The 24644-nt window shown below is 39.1% G+C and overlaps 1 protein-coding gene across 5 annotated transcripts in view; it reads right to left on the bottom strand.

The window, feature by feature from the left end:
• Window positions 1-24644, bottom strand: part of CEP112 (centrosomal protein 112) — a 224621-nt gene that overhangs the window by 183460 nt on the left and 16517 nt on the right. For all 5 annotated transcript variants that reach the window (XR_014216733.1, XM_082212425.1, XM_082212423.1 and 2 more), the window contains 4 exons: window positions 22987-23083; window positions 21712-21786; window positions 11242-11289; window positions 11070-11147 (listed from right to left, as the gene is read on the bottom strand). Coding sequence is in view for 4 of the 5 variants with exons in the window: in XM_082212425.1 (XP_082068551.1) it covers window positions 11070-11147; window positions 11242-11289; window positions 21712-21786; window positions 22987-23083 (298 nt within the window). In the remaining variant the exon portion in view is untranslated. The remainder of the gene's footprint in view (window positions 1-11069; window positions 11148-11241; window positions 11290-21711; window positions 21787-22986; window positions 23084-24644) is intronic.

Genomic DNA, 24644 nt, shown 5'->3' with positions numbered 1-24644 from the left:
CATAATCTAAATAAATGCAAGATGCTTGTAAATGCAAATACCAGTATATAATTATAAAAGTATGTTGGGCACCGAAGTTAACACTGAAAAATAATTGCTGAAAACAAAATGCACCAAGCAATCAAATGAAGGCAAAAAGAGTACTATAATACACAGAGAACTCCTTAAAAGGGGGGGTGTTCAGCCAGTGTAAGCCAACAATAATGCTTTGCTTTGGCAAGATTGGATCTCTTTTATTTTATATTGCCCAAGAATTTAATAGTTTATATTAAAGGGATTCTCAAACCGGTCTTCTACATTTTCTCAGTTGCAATCAGTTTACCACAGCCATAAGTGAGAAATGCCACATATCTTCTTGAAGTGTGTTTTGAAATTCAACAGGGAAACAGATAGATACCATGAAACACCCAGAAAGCAGAAGGAATAATCTTAGACATCAGGTTGCTGGACCAAGGTGAACAAGCAGCCTGGGGAGCTTGCAGCATGCTAATAAGGCATAAGTGCCTACAGGTATGGGCAGCAATGGGAGGTGGTCTGGCCAGGGCTGCTAGAAAGGCGAGGCATCCTGGAGACAGGCCCATTATGTCACAAGGTGTTTTCATCATGGTAGGTCTGGGTGTAGCAAAAATGGCATTCCATAGACAGCTGCTGCTCAGCAATACCCAGGGAGATGTCCCCAAATGGAGACAGCCACCACATGCCAGCAGTGTGATCTGATGATGCATGACCCAGTGCACCATCTCAGGTGCTACACTCCAGATAACCCCATACAATGCCTGTCAATGGAAGGAAGGGGAAAGCGTTACCTGCTGAGGTCCCAGAGGCTGTAGGAACCCACATCTGGGTGGAGCGTCACAGCTTGCATCTACCACCACTGTTGGGGATCTCCATGGCCCCACGTTCTGAGGCTCCAAAGAAGCTATACTCAACCCAGCTCCACTGCCAGTAGAAATTCAAGAAATCAATCTTCCACCCAGTTTGTGAGTACTGGGAGCACAATGGGGCTGCCAGTGCAGATCTGCTTGCCTTTAATGAGCTGGTGCTCTCTGTTTGTGGGAGCAGGTACAGAAGCCCTGAAAGGTTGATGTTTTATTGTGTTTTTAATATTCTGTTGGCAGCCGCCAAGAGGGGGTTGGGAAACTCAGGCAGATGGGTGGGGTATAAATAATAATTTATATATCATCATCATCTCCTGATGTAGTGGCATTCTACTAGCATTCAGGGAATAGAGACCCCACTGGCAGCTGTCACTCCATTGCCCCTCCCCAAAAACCTACTAGTACTCTGAATGTGAAATTCCAGGGACATACTGTGTGGTTTCAAGAGACTCTCCCAATTTTAACCCCAGGTCTTCCCAACAAACAACTTCGTCTAACCTATACATCTTTAAAGCTGCTCTTGAAGTGAATTTTTGCACAGCAATTTTTAATGTAGGTTTGTAACAATTGCTTTAGCCCAGGGATGGGAAACATTTCTTAATCAATTGACTGCATTCCCTGCTGCAGGCCACATGCCAGCAGTGGGCAGAGCCAGAACAAATAGTGAATAGGTCAGCTTCTTTTCTCTCTCTCTCTCTATCCTCCTCCCTTTCTCTGTCCCTCCTCCTTGTTTTTTGCCTCTTTGCCACTCACATGAAATTAGGCTGAAGTCCTCATGGAATTAAGCCAACGTCCATAAATGTCCCTTGAGCTACAAGCGGCATATACAGTGAAGGGGAAAAGTATCCGATCCCCTGCTAAATTTGCCCGTTTCCCCTCTGATGAAGAAATGACCAGCCCATAATTTTAATGGTAGGTTTATTGTAGCTGTGAGAGACAGAATAACAACAGGAAATACTTTCCCCCCTCACTGTATGTCAAACAAGAAGGGAATATGCAGCACCTAACAACTTCAGTTTATCTTTTCTGAGATGACCATGGTCACCTTCTCCATATATTATAAGACAGCATGACTCAGAATAATGCTTTGGCTCAAGGAAAGTAACCGTAAGAAAGGTCTCAAACATTTCATGTTCCCTGTGTGAAGGTACGGGGGGGGGGGGTTAAAAGCACAGACCAAAACCAAAAAAAGCCTGCAGCTCATTTAAGCTTTCTCCAAATAAAGCTAAGTCTTGATTTCAGGTTCGAAATTCAGTACAGACTGGTCTTAACTTTTCCACCATAAATCACTGTAGAAACACAGAAGAATGTAGAACTGATATCACAAAATGTAAGGCGGTTGCATTTGCAGGTGCAAGTGATCGATAATCCAATTTAAGGAATGTGTCCCTAAAAGTGAGACTCCCTTTGAAGTTAAGAATGCAATGAAGTTAGGCTGGTTAACTATATTGTGATTATTAGGCTAACAAATAAATCCAGTTTATGATCAACCACTCATTTTTGTTTCTTACTAAGGTATACAGCTGACACATAGTAAGTTTTGTCAGCTCCTCTTGCTTAATGGCCTAGTGCCAAACACAGGCAAATACATCTCCAAAATAGGTTCAAAAGAATATTATGATACTCCTATGTCTTTTTTCAGAATGAAAAACAATGAAGCAGATTAATCATAATAAAAGCAGCAACTGTTCCTGGCAAAACTGTCGATAAAAATAGAAAACGGTAATAATGTTTTAGATTATTATATGTATTCTTCCCATACTGAAATGTGCAAAATTTTTATCATTGCCACAGCTCATTCCTTTGTGTTTCTGTCATTGTTTATGCTCTTTACAAAGAACTATGAAGAAATTAAGCCTTACGGGCATGTAAACACTACTGATGTCAAACATCTGTTCTTTCCCTATAATTAAAGCTATTGAGAGTGATACCAATGAAATGGATTTTATGTGCTCTCTCACACACACTTTGCTTCTTTTTAAATAAAACAATATTTTTTTTAAAAAAAATCAACAACTTGTTTTATGTTTTTCATAATATCCTGCTTGCTTAAGCTTTGGACTGAACATTAAACCACTTGTTTCAAAATAGTTCCATTTGGTTTGTGGGGTTACCAAACACTTTTTCTGCTCATGTGTCTACCAAACTAGTCCTGAGCCCATGAGCAGAACTGAAACTAAAGTTATTTAGTTCAATCCTCCATTCAAGGCATGGTGGGAATGGACTTCCACACTGGACCAAGTTTTATCAATTCCTTTCCAGGCCAGCTGCTGCCCAAATATCTGGACCTGACAACTCTTACCACACAAAGACCAGACCTTATCACCAGGGCTACTTTTCTGGCTCCATGGGATTCTTATCAAGATCTGTCTCATGGGCCAAAGTTGATGTCAAAATCCTTTTCACTCCCATTGGAACAAGGTTGGTCTTAAAAGGGAAAGTGGGAAGAAGCCTTTGGGAGTCTCTTTTAAGCCAAATCACTGCAATCTTAAAGGTGGGGGGCACCAAAGCTTTTGCAAGAATTTGCATGTCCCCCTCCCCTTTAAGACTGCAGCAAGATCAGGCCTATTAACAGGAAAGTGGACATAAGCCTTTGGAGCTCTTTGAGATCACAAGATGATCTGACTTAAAAGGGAAAGGAATACCCCCCTCTTCCCCTTTTGCACTGAGTTTGGGATGGGATGAGCTTGCTGGAGTGCCCAATTGATTTCCTGAGCCCAGTAGCAAGAAGGATCCCCCCTCTCGTAATGGGGGCATGGAAATCCTGCTTAGTGCACCTGAACTCAGCAAGATCACTCTCCCTTTGTATCATCTGATGTGAAGGGGGAGATAGCCTGCTTAGCACTGGGTTCCTGCTTTGTACAGCGCTTCAAAGGCTCCTGGTTGGTGGGTGCTTTGGGAGCTGGATAAAGCAGTTTTGGGCCTACAGTCCTCCAGACTCCAACCTTTCAGTCAAGCCCTGCGCTTAACAATATGGCATCAGGTATAGGTGGGCGGTCATGGCTTGCCCTAAGTGACCTAGTGGGGAAGTTTGGCAGGCCAAGCTCTCATGCCTCAGGGAATACTACAACCACTGCTTTTTTCTAGAAAAACAGGTGCCAGAACTCACAGTGAGCGCCTCCCTTGTTCTCTTATAATGGCAATAGCGTCTACCTGACAGGTGCCAGAACTGAGTTGCAGTGAGTTCCTGCTGGAAAAAAGCCCTGACTATCACCCTGTGAAAGGTTTAAGACAGTCTTGAAGACAAAGAGTAAATGATTTTTAAACACAATTTAAAATAGACACCACAAACACAGGGAATGATGTCCCTATCGTATATGCAATTATTCTGAAATAAAGCACAGAAGCAGAAACAGTCACTGAAGTGCTGATGTCAGTGGTCAACTTTGTTATTGTTGAGTTGGAGACTGGCACAATGAAAAGAACATTTGTTAGCCAGGCGATGCAATATGATATTCATTAGTATGAAATCTTCTTTTTAAAAGGGGGGACTCCTGTGACATGATGAATGAAATGATAAATATTGAGTTGAACGGAACCATATTATTAGGGTGTTGCCATAGCTAAGTATAAATTCCTGAAGGCGTTACAACTTCTCACACAGGCTTGATGCTGGTCTGCAGCTTTTGAATTCATAGCAAAGAGTCACATGCACAAGATATTGCTTTAGAGGAACTTATTTTGGGGGTTTCTATCAACAAATTCTCACATATAACATTGGTCAGGGGTGTTTTGCCACTTTTAGAGAAAACACTTAAGTTACAGATAAATTCTTGAGGTTGCAAAACCTCAATGACATGGGTCTGACATGGGTCACAGCTTTCGAAAACAAGAAAGCATTTAAACTACCAGTGGCATAAATGGTTTACAGGTGGTACATGACCCCAGTCAAGCTAGCAAAAATTTACCATTTGCCTGATAATAAGTGTTGGAAATGTAAAGAAACTGAAGGCACTTTCTATCATCTTTGGTGGACATGCCCGAAGATTAAGGCTTTCTGGGAAATGATATATAATGAAATGAAAAAGGTACTTAAATGTACCTTCCCTAAGAAACCAGAGGCCTTTCTCTTGGGCATTGTCGGCCAATTGGTGTCAAAGAAAGATAGAACTTTCTTTATGTATGCTACAACAGCAGCAAGAATACTTATCGCAAAGTATTGGAAGACACAAGATCTACCCACCCTGGAAGAATGGCAGATCAAAGTGATGGACTACATGACACTGGCTGAGATGACTGGCAGAATCCGTGATCAGGGAAAGGAGACGGCGGAAGAAGAATGGAAGAAATTTAAAATTTATCTTAAGGACTACTATAAACTTGATGAATGCTAGAATGTCGAGGTTTTCAGAAAAGAAAGGGTTACAGTGATATAAGATTAGATTAAAGAAAAGATTAAGATGACAGAGGTTGGAAAGAAATATTCAGAAGTTGTCAAAAAACTATGGACATTGGGATGCAGAAAGGGGAGGTATGGGGGAGTCCAAGAAGAGAGGTTTATGGAAAAAATGTTATGAAACAATACGTGTTTGTTTGTCTTTTTATGTGTTTGTTTGTTTTAAAAATTTTTGCAAAACCAATAAAAAATGTTATAAAAAAAAAAAAACTACCAGTGGCATGCTTCTTGATTATTTTTGTAGGGAGGATCAAGGCAATTAACACAACGAGTTTAATGTTAATCGGAATGAAGTAGCCAAAACACAAAACATTATGTAAAGCAGCTTACAAATGTTAGATTGGTCACAATAGAAACCAAAGGCACCTTTAGGAAGCTTGTTTATTAAGGATTGGGTGGTGATTTATTGATGTTTTGCTGAAGAAGTAAACAACGCAATTCCTTTTATTCAAAATTTACTGCAGTTTAAGAGGAAGCAGCCTGAATGGGGGAAAAACAGCCTTCCTTTACATTTGCCGTTTAATTTCCACAGAGAAGCAACACTTAAAATTCCTATGAGTGTTGGTTTTGAAAACTTAAAAATTTACATCTTTTTGTACTTCAAAATTAAAAATTTAGAACTATTACCTATTCATTATTAATATAAATGTCTGTTTGGAGAGTTTTCAAAAAGAAAATGCCACCTAAGATTTTATGCTTCTAATGTTTTATGTATGTCAACCCTGGGGAAAAAATATTTTAAACTAAAGGTTTATATTCCCAAGAAGTCTTCACTCCCCCATCCACAATCCTCTTCCATAAAGTCACTTTGCCAAAAACACTTTTCAAACAGATTACCAGAGATGAAGATGCTAAATCCCATGTAATGCACTTTACCCAGGAATGGTCCAGCTCTGCAGTTTTTGGTTTTTGATTTGTCTGAATGTCTCCCCATCATCAGATATAAACTATAATTCACTGTCATTTTAATAGGTTTCAATTCCATGCCCTGGAAATTAATAAACATGAAGAATCCATACCTGTTCCCATCTGTCCAAATAATGTCTAACCCTCTAGGAAGCCAACATGGTGACTTCTATAGATTTTGGGAGTGCAGTTCCCAATCCATCAACCTCGGCCTGAATAGCCAATTGCCCACAATGATCTGAGTTGAAGTCCAACGTTATGTGAAGTGCACCACATTGGCTACCACTCCTCTGCTGTTTCTGTCTCCCCATACCACTTGCCTTCTGATAGCCAAACCTTTTACCTTTTACTATCACATTAAAGGATGGCAACAATGATGACCAAACTGTCCCTTGGAAACAGCAGCACAATACTTTCCACCAATGTTGAAAACACTGGGTGGAATTCAACAGAGTAAAGTGGGTTGTGTTTGTGTAGACTGAGGTCCACTTATGCAACAGGATCTCCCCCTTCCCCCTAAACTTGTTATGGGGGCTCCCTCAACCTTCCAGAGCAGATGTAGGGGCACATAGGAGAGGATAGGCAGAAAAGTCCCAATGTGAGAGTGGATCTCATTCCTCTCCTCTTACAACCTAGACAGGAGGGTTTGTGTCTGAAATGGAGTCATGGAGACAGGCTGGGAATACTGTTGGGTGTATTTTTAGTAGTACCACCACTTATTTATTAACTGGCTTCTAAACAGCTTTCTCAGGCTCAAGGTACTGTACATTGCAGATAATTTAGAACAGTTCAAAAGAACAAAACCAGCAAATACATTTAAAACGAAACTAAAACCATACAAAGCAGACACTTATGGTGAAGACACAGCTAGGGAAGCCTGTCGGAACAAAAATATCTTCAGTTGCTTCCAGATAGTGGGCACCTGTTGCATCTCCACAGAACAGGAACAGCCAAATTAAAATCCCTCTACCAAGTTACTGTGAAAGCAGGCTTCTGAGGCCTTTGGAACTTGCAGGAGAAACTCTCCCACAGATCACAGCTGAATGTACCACCCACCCTGCTGTCCAATGGCCTTGCTGAGGTATTCTGTGGGGTTCTGTTGTAGAAGGCAAAGACTATGGTCCTGGACAATTTCCATATGCATGTAGAGGACCCCTCCTTCCCTTCTCCATTGGATAGCTCAGGTAGTCATCAGCCCAATGCATGGTTTAGGGCATACCCTTGACTTGGTCTCTGCTCCAAATAGGGAGAGGGGAGGTCTTGATATGAGAAGGGTAACCCTACAATTATAGTGTTAAATAAAAGTTGTGGTCTTACATCAACTGATAACAGGTGTCTTGTGACTTTATTCTGGAGTCTGGGGGGAAATTCACAGTAAGAGACTTGCAATAACTGTCCGGTCATGTGAGCTACCAAGATTCAAATTTGAAGGTAGAAAGAGGTGAGATATTTCAGCTGCAAATGCTACTTTGATGCACTAGGATTCTAGTTCTAAATCGGAAAGATAGCTAATGTTTTTCCCCCAGAAGCATACACTGCTTAAGTTTCCACAAAGGTAACAGCAAAGTCCATCACTCAGCAAGAAATATTCAGAGGATCAAAGCACAGTCAAAGCCTGATTTGCCCTATGGTCATAAAGCACCCTTGATGTAATGAAAGTAATACTTAGTCAGTACTTTCACCTAACATGCAATTATTCAACCACAAGATGGCATTACACTGTGTAAAAATAACTATGAAGTATCCAGAACATGAAATTGGTTCATTCTTATATTTGTACCACAGTGCTAGAACAGCCAGGAACTTGTCTTTCAAAAATATTTAATTTTTTCCTTAAGTGAGACTAAGAAAAAACAGAAAACCTTTATCTTTGCTTAGCAAAAGTTTCATTAAAAATTATACATTTCTTTATTCCTTACTTCCAAGGGGGTAAATTAGAGAATTTTAAAGATGCAATCCAAAATATGACAACACAGAATGGAATGGAAGCCTTAAAATTAAACAGGAACACTAAAAGGCTCTAAAACTCCACAGTTTAAACCAACTAAATCAATTGTTTGAAAGCTGTTTATAACTACTAAAATCATACTGGCATTATACAGCTAGACTTGTTTTCTATTCTACACAAGTTAAAAAACTAATTTCCAGAAACTTTTTTGGTTTCATGTTGTTCAGAATGTAAATAAGAACTTTACTCCCTTCTTTTTATGGGTGGGTGGCATTCAGGATGGGTGGAGTTCAAAGCGAACTTTCCTATTTCTCAAAATGAACCACTTCTGCCATCTGTTCTCAGTTGCTCTAGAGCTGTTGAAAACCAGTATGCTCTTGCTGGTTTCTTCTTTCCTTATTTGAACCCATGGTTTTTAATTGATGACAGTCATCCAACAGTTGAATTGATGTCAAAAGTACACAGAAAAGAGCTACTAGAATCTGCTGGTTGGTAACTTTCATATTTTCAGAGATCTATCACTGAAGAAGGCCATGTGTTTGCTGTTAGGGAGTAAAAACAGGTGCAGGAATGGTTTATGAACGAAGGGGAAAGGTTAAAAGCAAAGAGCCAGTTATCCTATTCAACCCAGTCCATTTTGATGCCAATCAGTCTCTATTCTGAAAAAGGCTTATATTTAGAACCATTCCATTTGAATAAAGTTTCATTTTGACTACACTTTTGTACCATAAAGCAAAAGGTCTATGTTATTACTGAGTTTACACAACTGTATTTCCTTAAAACTTGCTAACTGTTTGCAGGTACAAAGAAAAGTTAACAAGAACAAAAAGAAATGTAGGGAGCTAGATAATATAATTAAAAGAATGGAAACTTCCACTTTTCCATTATATTTCCTGTGTATTCTTAACAACACTGTGAAATAGTTCTAGTTACAGGTAGGTAGCCGTGTTGGTCTGCCGTAGTCAAAACAAAATAAAAAAAATCCTTCCAGCTCATAGCAATAACAACTTATCAATCTTGTGTTCTGTAATCACATCTCTATCTGCCTCATACTCATCATGTTGCATGTGATTTCAATGTGCAACAATAGTTCAATATACAGCAATAGAGAGGCCCTGGTCTGGACAATAGAGAATTTGTTCTGAGCCATGCCATGGTTACAGCACCAAAATAAATATTAATGTGCTTCAAGCAGAAAATATTTATTCTGAGATTCTGCACCGTGACAAATGAGATGCAGTTGTTACAAGAAATTATTGATCCTAGCTTCAAGGAATGCAGGACATCACAAAGTTATCAAACTGAAGAGAGCAGCACATTTATAGGTGAACTTCTTGTATACAAGATGAACCTATTTTAGTCACGAATGTTCCTTCCCAAGCCATTACTTTATGTTCATTATGAATCCATTCACAATTCCAAATGTACGTTCAGAAAAACACTGCCATCTTTTCAGCAGAAAAGTTGAGCTCAACTCTGCATAGTAAGTATTGACACTTTGGGGTGGGACAGGCAGAAGGTAAACCACAATACATTCACCATGGGACTGCTTACTACGTATGTCTGTTCATTTTTAGCTAGGTTGCCATTTAGTCACATCTTAAACTACATACCAAAGCATGTTGTATTTGCAAGCTTCTTATAGAAACCACACACTAAAATACATGTGAGCTATCGTCAGACAACAAAAAATAACTCAGGGTGTGGAAGAGACACAAAACCACAACAAATTTAAGAATAATCTTAAGATACAGTATATGAACAGGTTCAGGAGAGGTTCCTTCCTTTAAATGTACACATGTGGTAGAGTCTGGATGTTTATTTCAATACCAAGATGTCATCTCAGAAAATAAAGATTCCATTACATGTATGGCAAAGACATCAAAAGGGAGCAGTCACTTTTAATTATTCTATATAATATATTCCAAAAGGGAGCAAGTACCAGAATAGCAGCCACCAGCAAGAACAACATAGACTCAAAACTATATTAAAAAAACCCCAAACGGAACAACTTGCTATTATACTTAAAAAAAATAGGTTGCATTCCCTGAATTAATCTGTGAAAACACTGGCTGCAATCCTGCAGAGTTACACATAATTAAGTCCTATCGACTTCTGTGGAACTTATGAATATATCGTCATGTTGCAGTTTTAAAGAAAACCACAGAAGTCCAAGAGCAGGTCATGTTAACTTCGGTATAAAATGAGTTATTTGCCAAGTTTCTGTTTTTTAATATTCAAGTACAACTTTCTGTTCGTTAGTTCTACAGATAACCAAGGGCACTATTTCTTTAATGCAATCAGGCTCTGTTCAAATAGTGGCCAGGATCCAAAGACTTTTTTGTGCCTTTTCTTTGAAAAACCAGGTTACTAAACCACAAATTGGTTTTCCTGGAGGAAAGCGATTACCTGAATCCATTTCTATCAGGTTCCACAGCCTCACTTTGGTGATGTCCTAGTGGATATTCTGGCCTGGGAGATGGAATCCTACTAAAGCACCTCACCAGGATGGACTGGGGTCATTGGATTTAAATGGTTCTAGTAATTACTGGAAGAAGGTCTAGCATTCTCTCAAAAAGTATTTTCTTGAACGCTGTAAGGACACTCTAGTAGAGCATGGGAGGTGGGGCAGAAGGCTATAGAGGGAATCTGTAAAAATGGCCTCCCCTCCCTTTCCATGAGCATCACCAACCCATAGCAAATAGGAGCCTGAGAGTCAAGATGGCTGTTCTGAAGCACCATTTATCACATTAAAAGGCTTGTTCTATTTCACTGGGCCTGTCATCCAAAGAAGCTTCTTGAACTTTAGTCATAGGAACCCTGGATCCAACCCTTTGTTTTTCATATTTTTATTGCTTTAAAAGACAGGCATTCACACATTCACTAAAACAAATAAATGAGACTGTTAGCCCCACAAGTAATATAAATGCATATATATTACCTCCTTTTCAAACATGCGGGAAAATGCCTGTTCCTCTTGAGAAGTATTGTGCTTCCTCATACCTATCCTGGGTGACATCTATTGAAAAAATAAAAAAGTCAACTTCGCATTGCCTTTGGGGCAATTGTAGACTAGAAATTCTTACAAAGCAAAATAGAAAAACGCAACCTACCAGTGAAAATGGTATAGGTTTCTCACGTAAATATCTGGGGTTTTCAAGCTGAAAGAGAGGAATTGCAAGAGGTTAAATACATGGATCTTTCTGATTCTGTTGTTAATATTCAAAGATGGCATTCAGAAAAACGGTCCCAAGATGCCTGGTTTAATAGAAATGTCCTCATTTCATAAGAAAGTCATATCCTAAAGATCACAAAATGGATTCAAACCCTCGTAGTCATTAAACTTACTGGTTGGGTTTAGACAAGTCACAATCCCTCAGATAAACTACCTCACAGGATAGTTGTAACATTAACTCCCTGCCCGAGGCCCTTGAGGGGTGAGATCCAAAAGCAAAAAGAGTTTTAAAAGGTTTGATGTGAGGAAAAGTAATCCTCACAATGTCTCCCTGACATTCATTTATATTCCTTCTTTCTTCCAAGGACCTCAAGGTTACATTGATGGCCCCCTTTTTATCCCCACAATAACCAAGATCCTCTGATATCCAAATAAAGTCCTGCTTCTTTCCTCCTTACTACTATAACCATTTGGTTTTCAAATACTAGTGATTTTGGACTGAAGATAGCCTTCCTTTCGATTCAGGCCAGCAATGGAGGCAATGGAATACGCACATTTTTTAAGGGATGTTGTGAGGGAGAAACATATTTTCTTTTTTCCTTCAAATTTTTTTTATTAGTTTTCCAAATTTATAACAGACATAAAAAAATTTACAGTATAAAACAAACAAACAAACATTTATCCTAGCTGTTAAAATCCCAATTTTGTTATCATTGTTGGGTGACTTCCTCAAATCCCCCTAGCTGAGTTTCCATATAAATCATTGTAGCAGTTTTCCAATACTTCTTTCAAATGAACTTAATCAATTAACATCTATCTTTCTTTTCATATTATTCTCTATCCATAATGTTACACAATTTAACATATTTAACCCCTAGGCCAATTTGGTACTTACAAATAGTTCTACTTATATTATCTTAGCATATTTAACTAAATAATCTTTGAATTTCTTCCATTCTTCTTGGTCTCCTTTCATATGTGCTTATTTATTTTCAAATTCTGTATCTTGCATTTTGGGTGGGAGGATAGTTTACTCAAGGCAACAATATAGCTCTGTTTTTAGATAAAACTTCAACAGCTTAGATAAAACTACAAGGACTTGTTCCTACCACCACTCAGCTCTCCTGTCAAAAAAATTACAGCGCCTCCCATTTAGCCAATGTAGATGAATAGTACAGTAAAATTTAGTTCCATGAAACAAGGATCACCTGAAGGCTATTTTAAAGCTTAGCATGAAAACAGGTTGCAGCTAGGACCCATCTTTGGTTTTATTATATTGTATAGCATTTCGGCTTGAAAATACTTTATAAAACTTTGAATATATTATATAGTCTTAAACATCTTCCTGCCTGCTTTCCCTTTATGAAGACACAACCAACTCCAATGAGAATTCTATAGAAATTGATTAACACAGGATTAAGTATTCAGGACATATATTTTTTCATATCCCCATCCCTCATATAAAAGGCACTTAATTTCTTAAAAAGTTTTCATTTTTTAAAATGAAGTATGCAAATAAACATGCAGCTATTAATGGAAATGAAAACTGACAGCTGCTTTGCATATTTTATTTGGCATGAAATGCAATAAACTAGTTCTAAAATAAAGTAAGGCTATAAGTGGGAAAGGTAAACATCACTTGTTTACAAATGAACAGAATGTGGCTGAGTGGTTCCTTTACACAAAGTCTTGCATTTTCCAGTTTAGAGAGAGAGGGAGCAGCACTTTGAAATTAAATGCTCCTCCAGTCCAGAAGCTTACGGATTACATTCACTCAAACTGATCTGCAAACCACGCTGTGTCTGAATGCTCATTCCTTTCCAGCTACTCATCCTCACAATTTCTCATTTCCCCAGTAATACCATAGCAAAAAGGCTGTCACAATAAGTATCCACCAAATTAAAAAAAAGAAAGTGGCACACAAGCAAACATAAAATATGTTAAATTCCAAAAAAATACAAACAGAAGCATATTTTCCAAATTGGGGGAAATGGCTGTTTTTGCACCCTACTGAAGTATCCTGAGATGCAAAGACTTGCTTGGAAAGATTTAATGTAAATGGTTTAGGATTCATTAATCTTCCCATTACTTATTCTACAGGGCTAGACAAGCAACATCTTACAACTGAATATTCGCAATAATGTTATACATGTAATATACACTCATGCACACATATGCACATAAAAATGTTTTTTTATGTACAGTGGTACCTCGGGTTACATACGCTTCAGGTTACAGACTCCGCTAACCCAGAAATAGTACCTCAGGTTAAGAACTTTGCTTCAGGATGAGAACAGAAATTGTGCTCCGGTGGCGCGGCGGCAGCAGGAGGCCCCATTAACTAAAGTGGTGCTTCAGGTTAAGTACAGTTTCAGGTTAAGAACAGACCTCCGGAACGAATTAAGTACTTAACCCGAAGTACCACTGTATTTTGCTGGGGGGGGCTGCACCCCAGCTCACTCTGCCTGCCAACCCCGCTGTCATTCTGCCATTAACCCCCTAGCACTTCCCCTTCCCATGCAACTACTAAGCTCATTATTCACCTTTCCAACCCCATTTCTGAAGCCACTTCTGCTGTGCAACCCTGCTTTGTACCCATTTTTATCTTCACCCCATGACCACGCCTGCCTCCCGCTTTCATTCCTTTTATGCAGCTCTCCTTGCTAACAATTCATCCCCATGGTAACCTCTTGCATCTTCCTCCCCTCACACATTGCAACTACTAAGCACCCAATTCACTTTCCTCTCAAATATGAAGCCACCATCCCCTCCTACTCCTTTTTTGCACCCTGATTTTCACCTTCTCCTCCCACATTTTTCCAACACTCTTTTGCACACAGACCACCCCCGTTTATATGCCTTTGTCCTCTCCTATTCTGCAGCCCCCTTAGAACACAGCCCATGATGTTGTTTATTGCTGTATCTTTAAGATGAATAGACGACTAAGGGCAAGTCAGCAAGTTTGTTGGTTCAGTTAGAGAACGGTAGGTTCAGCTGGTGGATGTTGTACATATACAGTGGTACCTCGGGTTACATATACTTCAGGTTACATACGCTTCAGGTTACAGACTCCGCTAACCCAAAAATAGTACCTCAGGTTAAGAACTTTGCATCAGGATGAGAACAGAAATTGTGCTCCAGCGGCGCGGCGGCAGCAGGAGGCTCCATTAGCTAAAGTGGTGCTTCAGGTTAAGAACAGTTTCAGGTTAAGAACGGACCTCCGGTACGAATTAAGTACTTAACCCGAGGTACCACTGTACAGAGAACTGAATAATACTGGCATCATATGGTTGGCATTTGTTTCTCTCGAGAGACAATGGAGTGCACCTCTGAAGGTGAAGTACTTAACCCGAGGTACCACTGTATGCTTGTTAACAAATTATGTTCTAAATTACTACACTGAATCTTGAACTTCATGTTGAAGACAATACACAGCACCAGGAGTGAAACACATTGTGTGAAGGTGCTATGGTATATTTGAGGGCTTCGTATCCTTTATCCCTCTCACATGTAGTAGCTGAGGAATAGAAGAGGGAGACGTTTGAGTACAGTGAGAAGGGAGGTGCACTGAAAGAAAAAAAGTGGCTGTTACAAACAACAACAGAAGTTCTAGTAAAGTGGGGATAGAGAAACACAGAGGTTGTTTATCAAGAAAATAAGCAAACAATTTTTAAAAGGAAGTAATAAAAGTGATAACACAAAAATATCTAACACAACAGGGCCTTTTCAAACTCTTCTTGATGTACTCAAACCTTGTTTTAAACTGCCACCTAGGACCTGTGTCACTTCCTACTTGCTCTACTCAAATCCCTGCCATTGTTTAAAATTGACACTTTTTCCTGTGTATCTCTCCATCCCTGCTTTATTTAAACCTCTGCCATTCCTTATAATGAGTAATTTTGAGTTGAATCCAGACTTAGGCATGCTTAGAGAAAACCCATTGAAATGAACAGGAAATTCATCACAACTAACTTAAGCCACATGGATTTCTACAAGTCTGTTCCAATAAGTCTGGATCCACATACTGGTTCAGTATTTGAGTGGAGATTAATTCTTTCCCCGTTGACTGGTGTCAAGAAGATGTTGTACTTGTTGTACACATACAGCACAGACAGATTCTTTTACATACAAATTGAACCGGCAAGTCAGCCCAAGTTCAAAATTCAGAATCTTGGTGTGTTGCCCTTTGCCTTGCGTTAGTGAAAGCATCATGCAAAAGTAGCTATTAAGCATAAGGTACAGCAGATGCTGGGAACTATCCATAGTTTCACTCCCACTAGAAAGGATTAACAGAGAGATTTCAACACTACTTAGCATAATATTATTTGCAAGCCAGAATAGTAAGATCTGGGATACTAAAATAAACGCACAAAATAACAAAACTAGTTGCAGCCCAAGTATGTATAGGCTTGCCAACAGAGGACTATTTTAACTCCAAAGAACAGTAGACAGTCAGTCCTTTCTATTACACATTACATATTTAAATTCTAGACCACGAAGTCTAATCTGCAGTGGTCCTGTATCAATGAGATATGTTAATAAAAGCTTGGGAAGAGGCACTAATAATCTTCTATTAGAGTTTCAATTACGAAAGGCAAAATTAGTCAAGATCGTATGTCCACTGCTTTTCAAAATGTATCAAAACATGATTAGGATATATAACCATAATTTGTGAATAAAATCATAGGACAATACCAGCACACTTGAGAACAGGAGGGAAACATATTTACACTCTGAGGAAAAGAACCAACAGGTGAAGTCCATCGGTACAACACTGAATATCAAAATGTCTAAGGCAGGGCATGCTAGCGAGGTCCCTTAATAGCCAAGCTGGAACATGTTTTTCATTCCTAATCAGGCTGAGTAAAGAAAACTTCTTGGCTGTGATGCATGCATATCTCATGGCAGCAATCAGCAAATCAGCATCTAATAAGATAGAGGAGGAGGAGAGGGCAGAGGTTAAATAAAGAGCTGTGAGTGGAAGGGGGCCTTTTCCCCATCCTTTGGACCCAATGAGAAACTCAACAAACTTGCTGTACCTGGAACTGGGTGGGTGGGGAGAGTGCAGTTGAATGGAACGCAGCTGTGGGCAGCTTAAGGAAGTATCATCCACCTTGTGCCTGCTCATAAAAATTAAGTCTAGTATGAGAGACTATGGTGATGTCAGCTGTTTCCAGGAACTCTTCTTGTTGTGAGACTTTTGTGGGTGAGCTGGGAGTTTGTGGGACCCTGTGTGAGAACCTGGAGGCTGAGAGGGAGGGTCTGTCAGAAGGAAAATGAACTGATACTGATTTTTATATATTAGTAACATTGCATTATCGTAACCTTTTTTGTAATATTTTATTTAAGTTGTCTGTTGTGGCTTCAGTTTTCTGCATACCTCTTAGAGATGTGTTTAATATATTAAGCAGCACAGAAATTAAATAAAAGTTGAAAAAAACCTATAAAGCAACACAGACCTTTTTATTTCAACAGGAGTTTTAAGTCAGTTTTCTGATTTTATGGTTAATTATAACTTATTGAATTAAATGGGACTTTCCCCCCTTTCCTACCCTGAGCCCCTAAATCTGCTCTGGGGAGGGAGTCTTGTTGTGCAAGTGGACCTCATTCTCCATGGGAATACCCCATTCAGTGCATTCATATTTGAGAAATCTAAAAAGAGCGCAGTTTAAAGAAACTTGAATCTAAGAGAACCAAGCATAATCATGACGACAATATAACGGTAATATACTTATTAAAGGTTTGGAAACACTAAAATACACGTTTTCACTAGATTAATCAATGATGAAACATTTTGCAAATAGATGCCAATATTTAGTGGAACTACTATACATTGTATAGAATAGTTTGTCTGTCCATTTTCCCCTTTGTTCTCTTGCGATATCACCAAACTCAGGAAAAGGATTCCCAAAGTGGGGAAACTGGTCTTCACCCACATTTGGAAACTGGATCCCATTTTCAATCAAGACGCCAAACCAAAATATCACTTCAGTTTAACTTTGCATGCTTTATGACATAGCTTTGGCTGTCTCAATAACATCACCAAATTCAGCATGAGGGTTCTCAAGCTGTGGGGTTTCCCTTGACGACTGGATGCCAGGTGCCATTCTGAATCAAGATGGACCGAATGTGACTTTGGTATGGCTACACCCGATTTTCAGTATAATGGGTCCAAACTCGGTCATTACACTATTCATTTAAAAAACACATTTTTTGTTTCTAAAAAATTCCAGGAAGCACTTGCCTCTTAAAAACATGTCACTATCCTCTATCTCAAGAGACAGATATGTCATAAACACATTTGCTTTTATTGGGTGTGTGCAGGCAGCAAGTTATATTGAAGAGGAAGCTGCCCAAAAAGTGCCTCTGTGACAACTGATCTGTGACTTGTCCTAACATAGACACTACATCAGTCTCCACCAGTAGAACCAGAGTACATGCTGGTGCCCCCTAAGTCTGAACTGTAACTAATCCGAAGTAATCAGATTAATTTCTCATAAATCTAGGCTTCACTGTTCAGCTGCCTCCAAGCCTTAATCTTTTGCAATGTCATCACTATTACTTCCGCAAGTGTAAAAAGTGTTTGGGTCCTGTTCTTTCTAGCACTTAATCCTGCTACAACCTGCACAACTAATACATGAAAACAGGACTGGATTCCCAAGTTCTCGCATCTCGGAAAATATTGTCATACTCTTTCAAGAGCATCATTCTCATTTTGGTGCTACAAGAAACATATTGCTATCCAGGGACAGCAGCAATTATACAAAACCTCACGAAACACTGTTCTATGGAAAAACGCAGCCAATTAACAGACCAAGAGACAGAAACCATGAGGTCAAAGGCAGAGCCAGCCAGAAGGGGAGGCAGAAAATCCAATTAGGTTACCTATCTAATCAAAGAGGCACATCTACTTGCTTCAGTCTTGAGAACTTGAATCAATTGTTAAAAAGATCAATAGAAAAACACTAAATTTGTATGCAAATATGAATGTGTGAGAATATCCCACACTGTTTAATATAGTATTTAGTGCATTTTATCAGCCAATCCCTTTCATCTTACTGTAATAAATACATTGATTGTCTCCTTGATCTGCATCTCAGTAACACACAAAAGCAAACATATGAGCCATACATTTTTTAGGCTGTCTGTGCTTCAAAACAAAGAAACAAACAAGCCAGTGCTAATGCTTTCAGCATGGGATTTTCGCAAAATGTCATTACAGTGGAACCTCGGTTCCCAAATGTCTCCATTCTCGTACATTTCTGTTACCAAACACCAAAAACCTGGAAGTACCGGTAAACGCTTCCATTTTCAAACGTTTCTGAAGCCAAACGGGCTTCCAGAATGGATTTCGTTTGGAAACCGAGGTTCCACTGTAACTTATGCAAGGCCAAGGCCAAAAGCAGCCTTCCTCAATCTTGGGTCTCCAAATAATGTCGAACCACAGCCGTATTTGATCACTAGACATTCCAGCTGAGAATGACAAGAGTTGCAGTTCAACAACATCTGGTGACCTAAAATCAGGAAAGAGTCACCGAGAGACCCAGTATGGAGTGTTTATGTGCTTGTCAACTGAGTTTTCTTCCTTCCTCAAAAACCTGTGGCCAAGTGAGTGAAGATGTGAAGGCCAAAGGGAAATGGAAATATTGGGGGTTCTCCGCCTTTTTATACCCCCTAAGAAATTTTCATCAAAATTTAGAAATCTTGCTGTCTTTTTAAGTCTGATCTTTGCAAATGACAACCTGAGGGAAACTATTTGGATTTAAAAAAGAAAGAAAAAAAGAAAGTTTAGAAAACAGTAGAAAAATTCCTACGAAGTATTTTTTTTAGAATGAAAATGATGCTTTTGAAGTTTTATGTAGGGCAATCTTACACCATTAGAGCATGATAATACTGACATATATAATGCTAAAATCCAATATTTCTGCACTTAGGAGTTGCTACCATCTTCACGAAGAGGACTATCCTTTATTCTAGTTTGGCGATATGGGACACAAGCATCCTGCTTCTATTGCCTTTTTATACTTGCATTGGGCTTTGCAGTCAACTTTTACACCTCTCTCATATGACTATGATGGAGACACCCTACTACTGATGGTAAAACAAGTAGCTGATTGTCCTGCCTTCCTGGAGAAAAAAAGGTTCAGAAGAAGGTGGAGTAGAAACTGCAAGAGACCTGTTGTGTGTGCCAAAGCCAAGGAGGAAAAATATGAATAGTCGGGTGAGAACAAAGCTCTTAGGCAAGACTCACAAAGAAAGTAAACTACAACTGGGTATTAGCAATTTTGCATATACCAAACATAAGGCATTTTCATTTAATTTTCCTAAACATCAAATAGTACAATTTTATGTCCTAACTAGGTTATAAAAGAATACATTATGTTGTTAAAGCATTTCAGCTTTGAGTAACCATTGCATATATTTCTCCCCACCACCACCAAAAAATCAGGTTTTTGGGGTGGCAGGGCAGAATTGCCCACAGCTTCAAACATTCTAGAAATTTTGCCTCTCTGCATGATGTTCAGAACAAGACATCTCAGGAACTACAACAAACAAGCTTAAGCATGCACATATGCATCATTAGATCCTAACAAAAACACTCTACTGTTATTGTAAACATACACACATTAAAAAAAAATATTATTGAAGAATACTGGGAAACAGTCCATTTCCTAATGAAGTCAATGGCAAATCCCCCCTTTGTAAACAGTGGTTGATTACACTCTTTGATCATAAGATGAGAAGCTGTTAAACAGGGGGGGCATACACTTTAAATCAAAATACTGAAATACAGATCTTAGGGAGCACTCCTAAAACAAGCAGCTGAAGGGTGACTGAAGTAAAGTACCGGTACGTACTGCTCCTCCAGCAGAGAGGGAGGCTCACCACCAGAAAAGCAATTGCGCCCCCAGAGAAACACCCATTATTGAAGCAGAAAGATCTGCCAGCAGAGACGAACTGTATGTCCATAGCAGTAGAGGATAAAAAAGGGTGTGTCACAGGCAGATTGGGAGAGGCCTTGGATCTGCAGGATCCACAGTTCCTTTGTTTCTCTGACATGCCCCCCCAAAGGCCAAAACTACACCAGCACTTCTCCCCTTCCACCAATGTCAGAAGAATGGAAAACATTTTATAAAGCAAAAGCAAAACAGGAACAGGATACCTTCCACCCTGACCAGATCCAGCACATCCACTCCTCCTGAAAATATCAGGCTGAAACCCCTTCCCTATAGTAAAAGGGTTATCGGAACTTATCGGATTGGAAAAAGTGTTGGGTAGGGGGAGGAAACCAAAGTTTGCAAAATAGTGGATGGTGTGGAGGAATGGCTAGAGAGAGCCTCCCTGCTAGGAAACTGATAGCCAGGAAATTCAGGGCGTGTTTGTCTTTTTCATGCATCACAACATTAATGTATGAAATTTGCTGCCGTAAGATTTGAAAATGGCAAGTAGCTTACATTGTTTTAAAAGCGGGCTGGAGAAATTTATGAAGGATAGATGGCACAAATGGCTACATTGATTTTCCAGGACCAATGACATTAAAATCCTGATCAAATAACAAATTTGAGGAGCAATAGCAGGTGAGAGAGCTTTGGCTTTATGCCTTGCTTCTGGATTTTCCAGGAGGTATCTGTTAAGACGCCTTGGGAAGCAAGATATTGAATGAGATGGACTTTTGCCTGATCCAGCTGGGCTCCCTTTATTTACTTATGCAAATATTCTAAAGGTGGAGGAATTTTCTTTTTTCTCACTCAGCTTAACGACGTCCCTTGTAGTGTTATGAATCCATGGCATCATTTGTTCAGCAAATGGGATGCCTTGGTTTCAGCCCACCTTAATGTGTCAAAAACAATAACCTTCATAGCCTACCCACCTGAATCTTCATAGCCTCTTAAGATTTGTTCCAATTTCTTTCCATGCTAACATTATGGCTGATGCATAATATTAAACCAAATGTTTAAGATAAGCTGTGGCTTAATGCCTCGTGCACACTGCTTGAAAGCCCCCATTGTGTTCCTCTCCTGCTCCTTTCTTTGGCACACCAGAGAGGAAACTAACCAGAGGCTTGCTTTGCATTATGTACAAACCATGGCTCATGGTTCATTACCCCCAAAATACACCACAAGCAGAAACCAAGATTCGTTCTGGGCTGGCAATTCATGGTATGTTTAAGGAAAACATATAATGCAAAGCCAGTCTTTGGCAGGCTGGGGAGGAAACAAACCAAAGAAAAGAATGGACGAAAAGAACAATAGGGACTTCACAGTCCCACTATTTTAAACCATAGTTTAATGTGACATGTGAACCAGGCCTAAAAAGACACTTAGTTGCCATACTAACTGTTGAGACTAAATTACAAATGCATTTTCTTCTAAAGCCAGCAAATCAAAGAAATGCATGTTTATTTTACCCCAAGATTCCAACTGTTGAGACGAGCTTCAAGGTCACTGTCATCCAAAGACATTTTGTGTGTGTGACGATCCTCCTGGAATATTAAATGTTCAGATGAAATGTTATAGCTGGAGCAAACATGGAGAAACAGCAAAGCAAAAAGTTTATCATTTCTAACAAGGAAATGTTGGCCAGTGTAGGAAATTCATTTTCTAGCTCCAGTTCAAGGTGGATCACATATTGAGGTTGCTCAGGCAATTTATTAAGCCAAGCAGAAGTCCCAACACATTAGCCACTAACAGTGCAATCCTACGTACTGTATACGTACATACAAGAAAGTCCCCCAATGTTCACTGAAACTTAGTCCCTAGTATGTGCTTTGGATTACAGGCTAAATAAATATATGGGGGGCGGGGGCGGGAATGAGAACTGCATTTTATTCTGAACAGTCTACTCCAGGTCCCATAAATTTAAAGCAAGCGGTGTCTGTTTAATGCCACTACTCCCCATGAAAATGTATTTGACTGCTGGTATTTCTATATCATGCAGCTACAGTGAGTACCCAATATGTTAATCAATAACATGGTCAATCATCTAAAGTCCCATAACCAATCAGTTATTCATGTCTTTGGTGACTTGCCTACAAAATTTCAAAAGGAATCTTCCCAACTCCTCAGCAATCTGTAGAAGGCAACTACTACAAATATACACAAGTCTAGCCTTGAAAATTATTAGGGTGGCACTTGGTGATTGCCTTCTCTCACAAGTGGGCCATTTCGGAAACAAAGCTTGTATGATTTACCATATCTGATGAAAACACTCCCTTAAAACCCACGCTGTCAAAATGCAATGGTCCAGGTAAGACCACCATTTCTGGCTTCATAAACCACGGTTTATGGACCCAGGAATAAGCACCCCTTTTCCTTTCCCCATCACAAGTCCAGCACTGTTGAAATGTCATTTAACAAACCAGTAAAATAAGCCAGGATCTTCATCTTGAAATACAAGCCAATCTCCATTGCACCTTGCCATGTACTTCAACATGAAGATCCTGGCTTATTTTCCTGATTTGTTAACTGACATTAAAACAGTCCACTGGTTAGGACATAATGAGGAATTTTGGCTTAATGCAAGCCAGGATCCTTGTGCCAGAGCAGGCATGTAACATTTCTGTATGAATACCTAGTCAGTTTTTCTCCTATTTATCACAATTTTCTTGCCTGTACGGTTCATGAGTCTCAGTATACAAACTGACCATTCAAGAATTTTTACTGCAAATAGAAAATAATCTTACTGGTGTCTTTGAGGTAAAGTTGTTCTCTTCTGGCAGATGAAGTGGACTCATAGAACGGGACTTTAGGGCTCGCTTCCCATTATATGTATATTGTTCCCTATTGTAGGCGGGAGGGGGGGATACAAAACCAATTAGAGCTTACTGAAAACTATTGTTTATTTATTTCATTTGTATATCACTTCCCATGAGGCATCCCAAAGCAATTTACAAAAAACCATTTGTTTATTTATATCATGCCTTTCCATCACAAGGGTACTAAAAGGCCATATGAAATTAAAACAAAACATAAAATATGTTGCATTATAGAAGATAAAGCCATTAAACAAAGGGGGGGGGGGAGCACCTGCAGCCATTTGAACATCCAGGGATATTATATTCCTACATTACATTATACTAGGTAATTCCATAGTGACCAATGAAACATTTGCAAGCTTCTTTACATAATATTTCATGTCTTAGCTAATACTATTTCATTCCAATTAACCTTAAACTATTTGTTAACTGCCTTGATCCTCCCTACAAAAATAATCAAGAAGCATGCCACTGGTAGTTTAAGTGCTTTTTTAATATAAATTTTATTTAAGATTCAACAATAACAATAAATCAACAATAACTAAAGCATCAATTCATTACAGTTGGCCATCTTTAACAATAGTTAACAAACTACAAAACATCACTTCAAATTAGTCAACTTTTCATGTTTAACTTTATCTCTTTCTTAGCAGATCAGAAAGGAGACCAAAAGAAGAAAGTGAAAAGAGAAAAAGAACCAAAGGAGGAGGAAAGGGACAGAAAGGGGGGGAGGGAGAAAAGAAAAAGAAAAAGAAGGAAATTAATAAAGAATTGGAAAAAAGTATAAACACATTTAACTTCCGATTAGACTCATTGTATTATTAGTTCTATTGTTCTTTTACACACAGTTCCAAATTACTGTATTACTTTGTTTTTATCAGATACCAAAGGCATTATGTTTCTTATTTTACAAGAATCATTCTAGTTCTGCTAGGAGATGTTTATTACTACAATTGTTTCGCAGGTATTCTTTAAAGATTTTCCATTCTTTCTGTACTTTCGGTTTTCGATATCCTCTGACTCTCCCTGTCATCATGGCCAACTGCAGATATCTATCATTTGAACCTGCCACTCATTTATCGTAGGTGTTTTATCACTTTTCCAGTTTCTTGCAATTAAGATCCTGGCTGCTACTGTCGTGTACATAATAAGTGGTCTAACATCTTTTTTGATTTCTGATGACATTAAGTCTAGAAGGAAGGTTTCAGGTTTTTTCTTAAATGAGAACTTAAATAACTTTTTAAATTCATTATAGATGTTATTCCCAAATTCCTTAATGGTTGTGCATTCCCACCACATGTGCATATAAGTTGAAGTCCTTTCTTGTTATTTCGTTTCTGAAAGCTGTGATCCAAGCATCCTTCCAGACCTTGACAGATATACAGGCTCTGACCAAGAGGCTGATCCAGAAAGTCATGGTGGCTTTCTGGCATGGACAAACAACCTCCTGGTGGAAGCTCGTCAGCGGTGGAAACAGCGCCAAGAAGAAATAAGATGAAACTCAGCAAAGAGGATCCATTTGCAACATTAGATACAGGCCTTCCCCTTGCGGAAGAGGAATATGTTACATCTACTCAACAACCAAA

This window comes from Podarcis vaucheri, assembly GCF_965113315.1.
Source record: "Podarcis vaucheri genome assembly, chromosome: 2".
Classification (NCBI taxonomy): Eukaryota; Metazoa; Chordata; class Lepidosauria; order Squamata; family Lacertidae; genus Podarcis; species Podarcis vaucheri.
The sequence above is the reverse complement of the archived record's forward strand: the minus strand, read 5'-3'. Positions and strand labels throughout refer to the sequence as shown.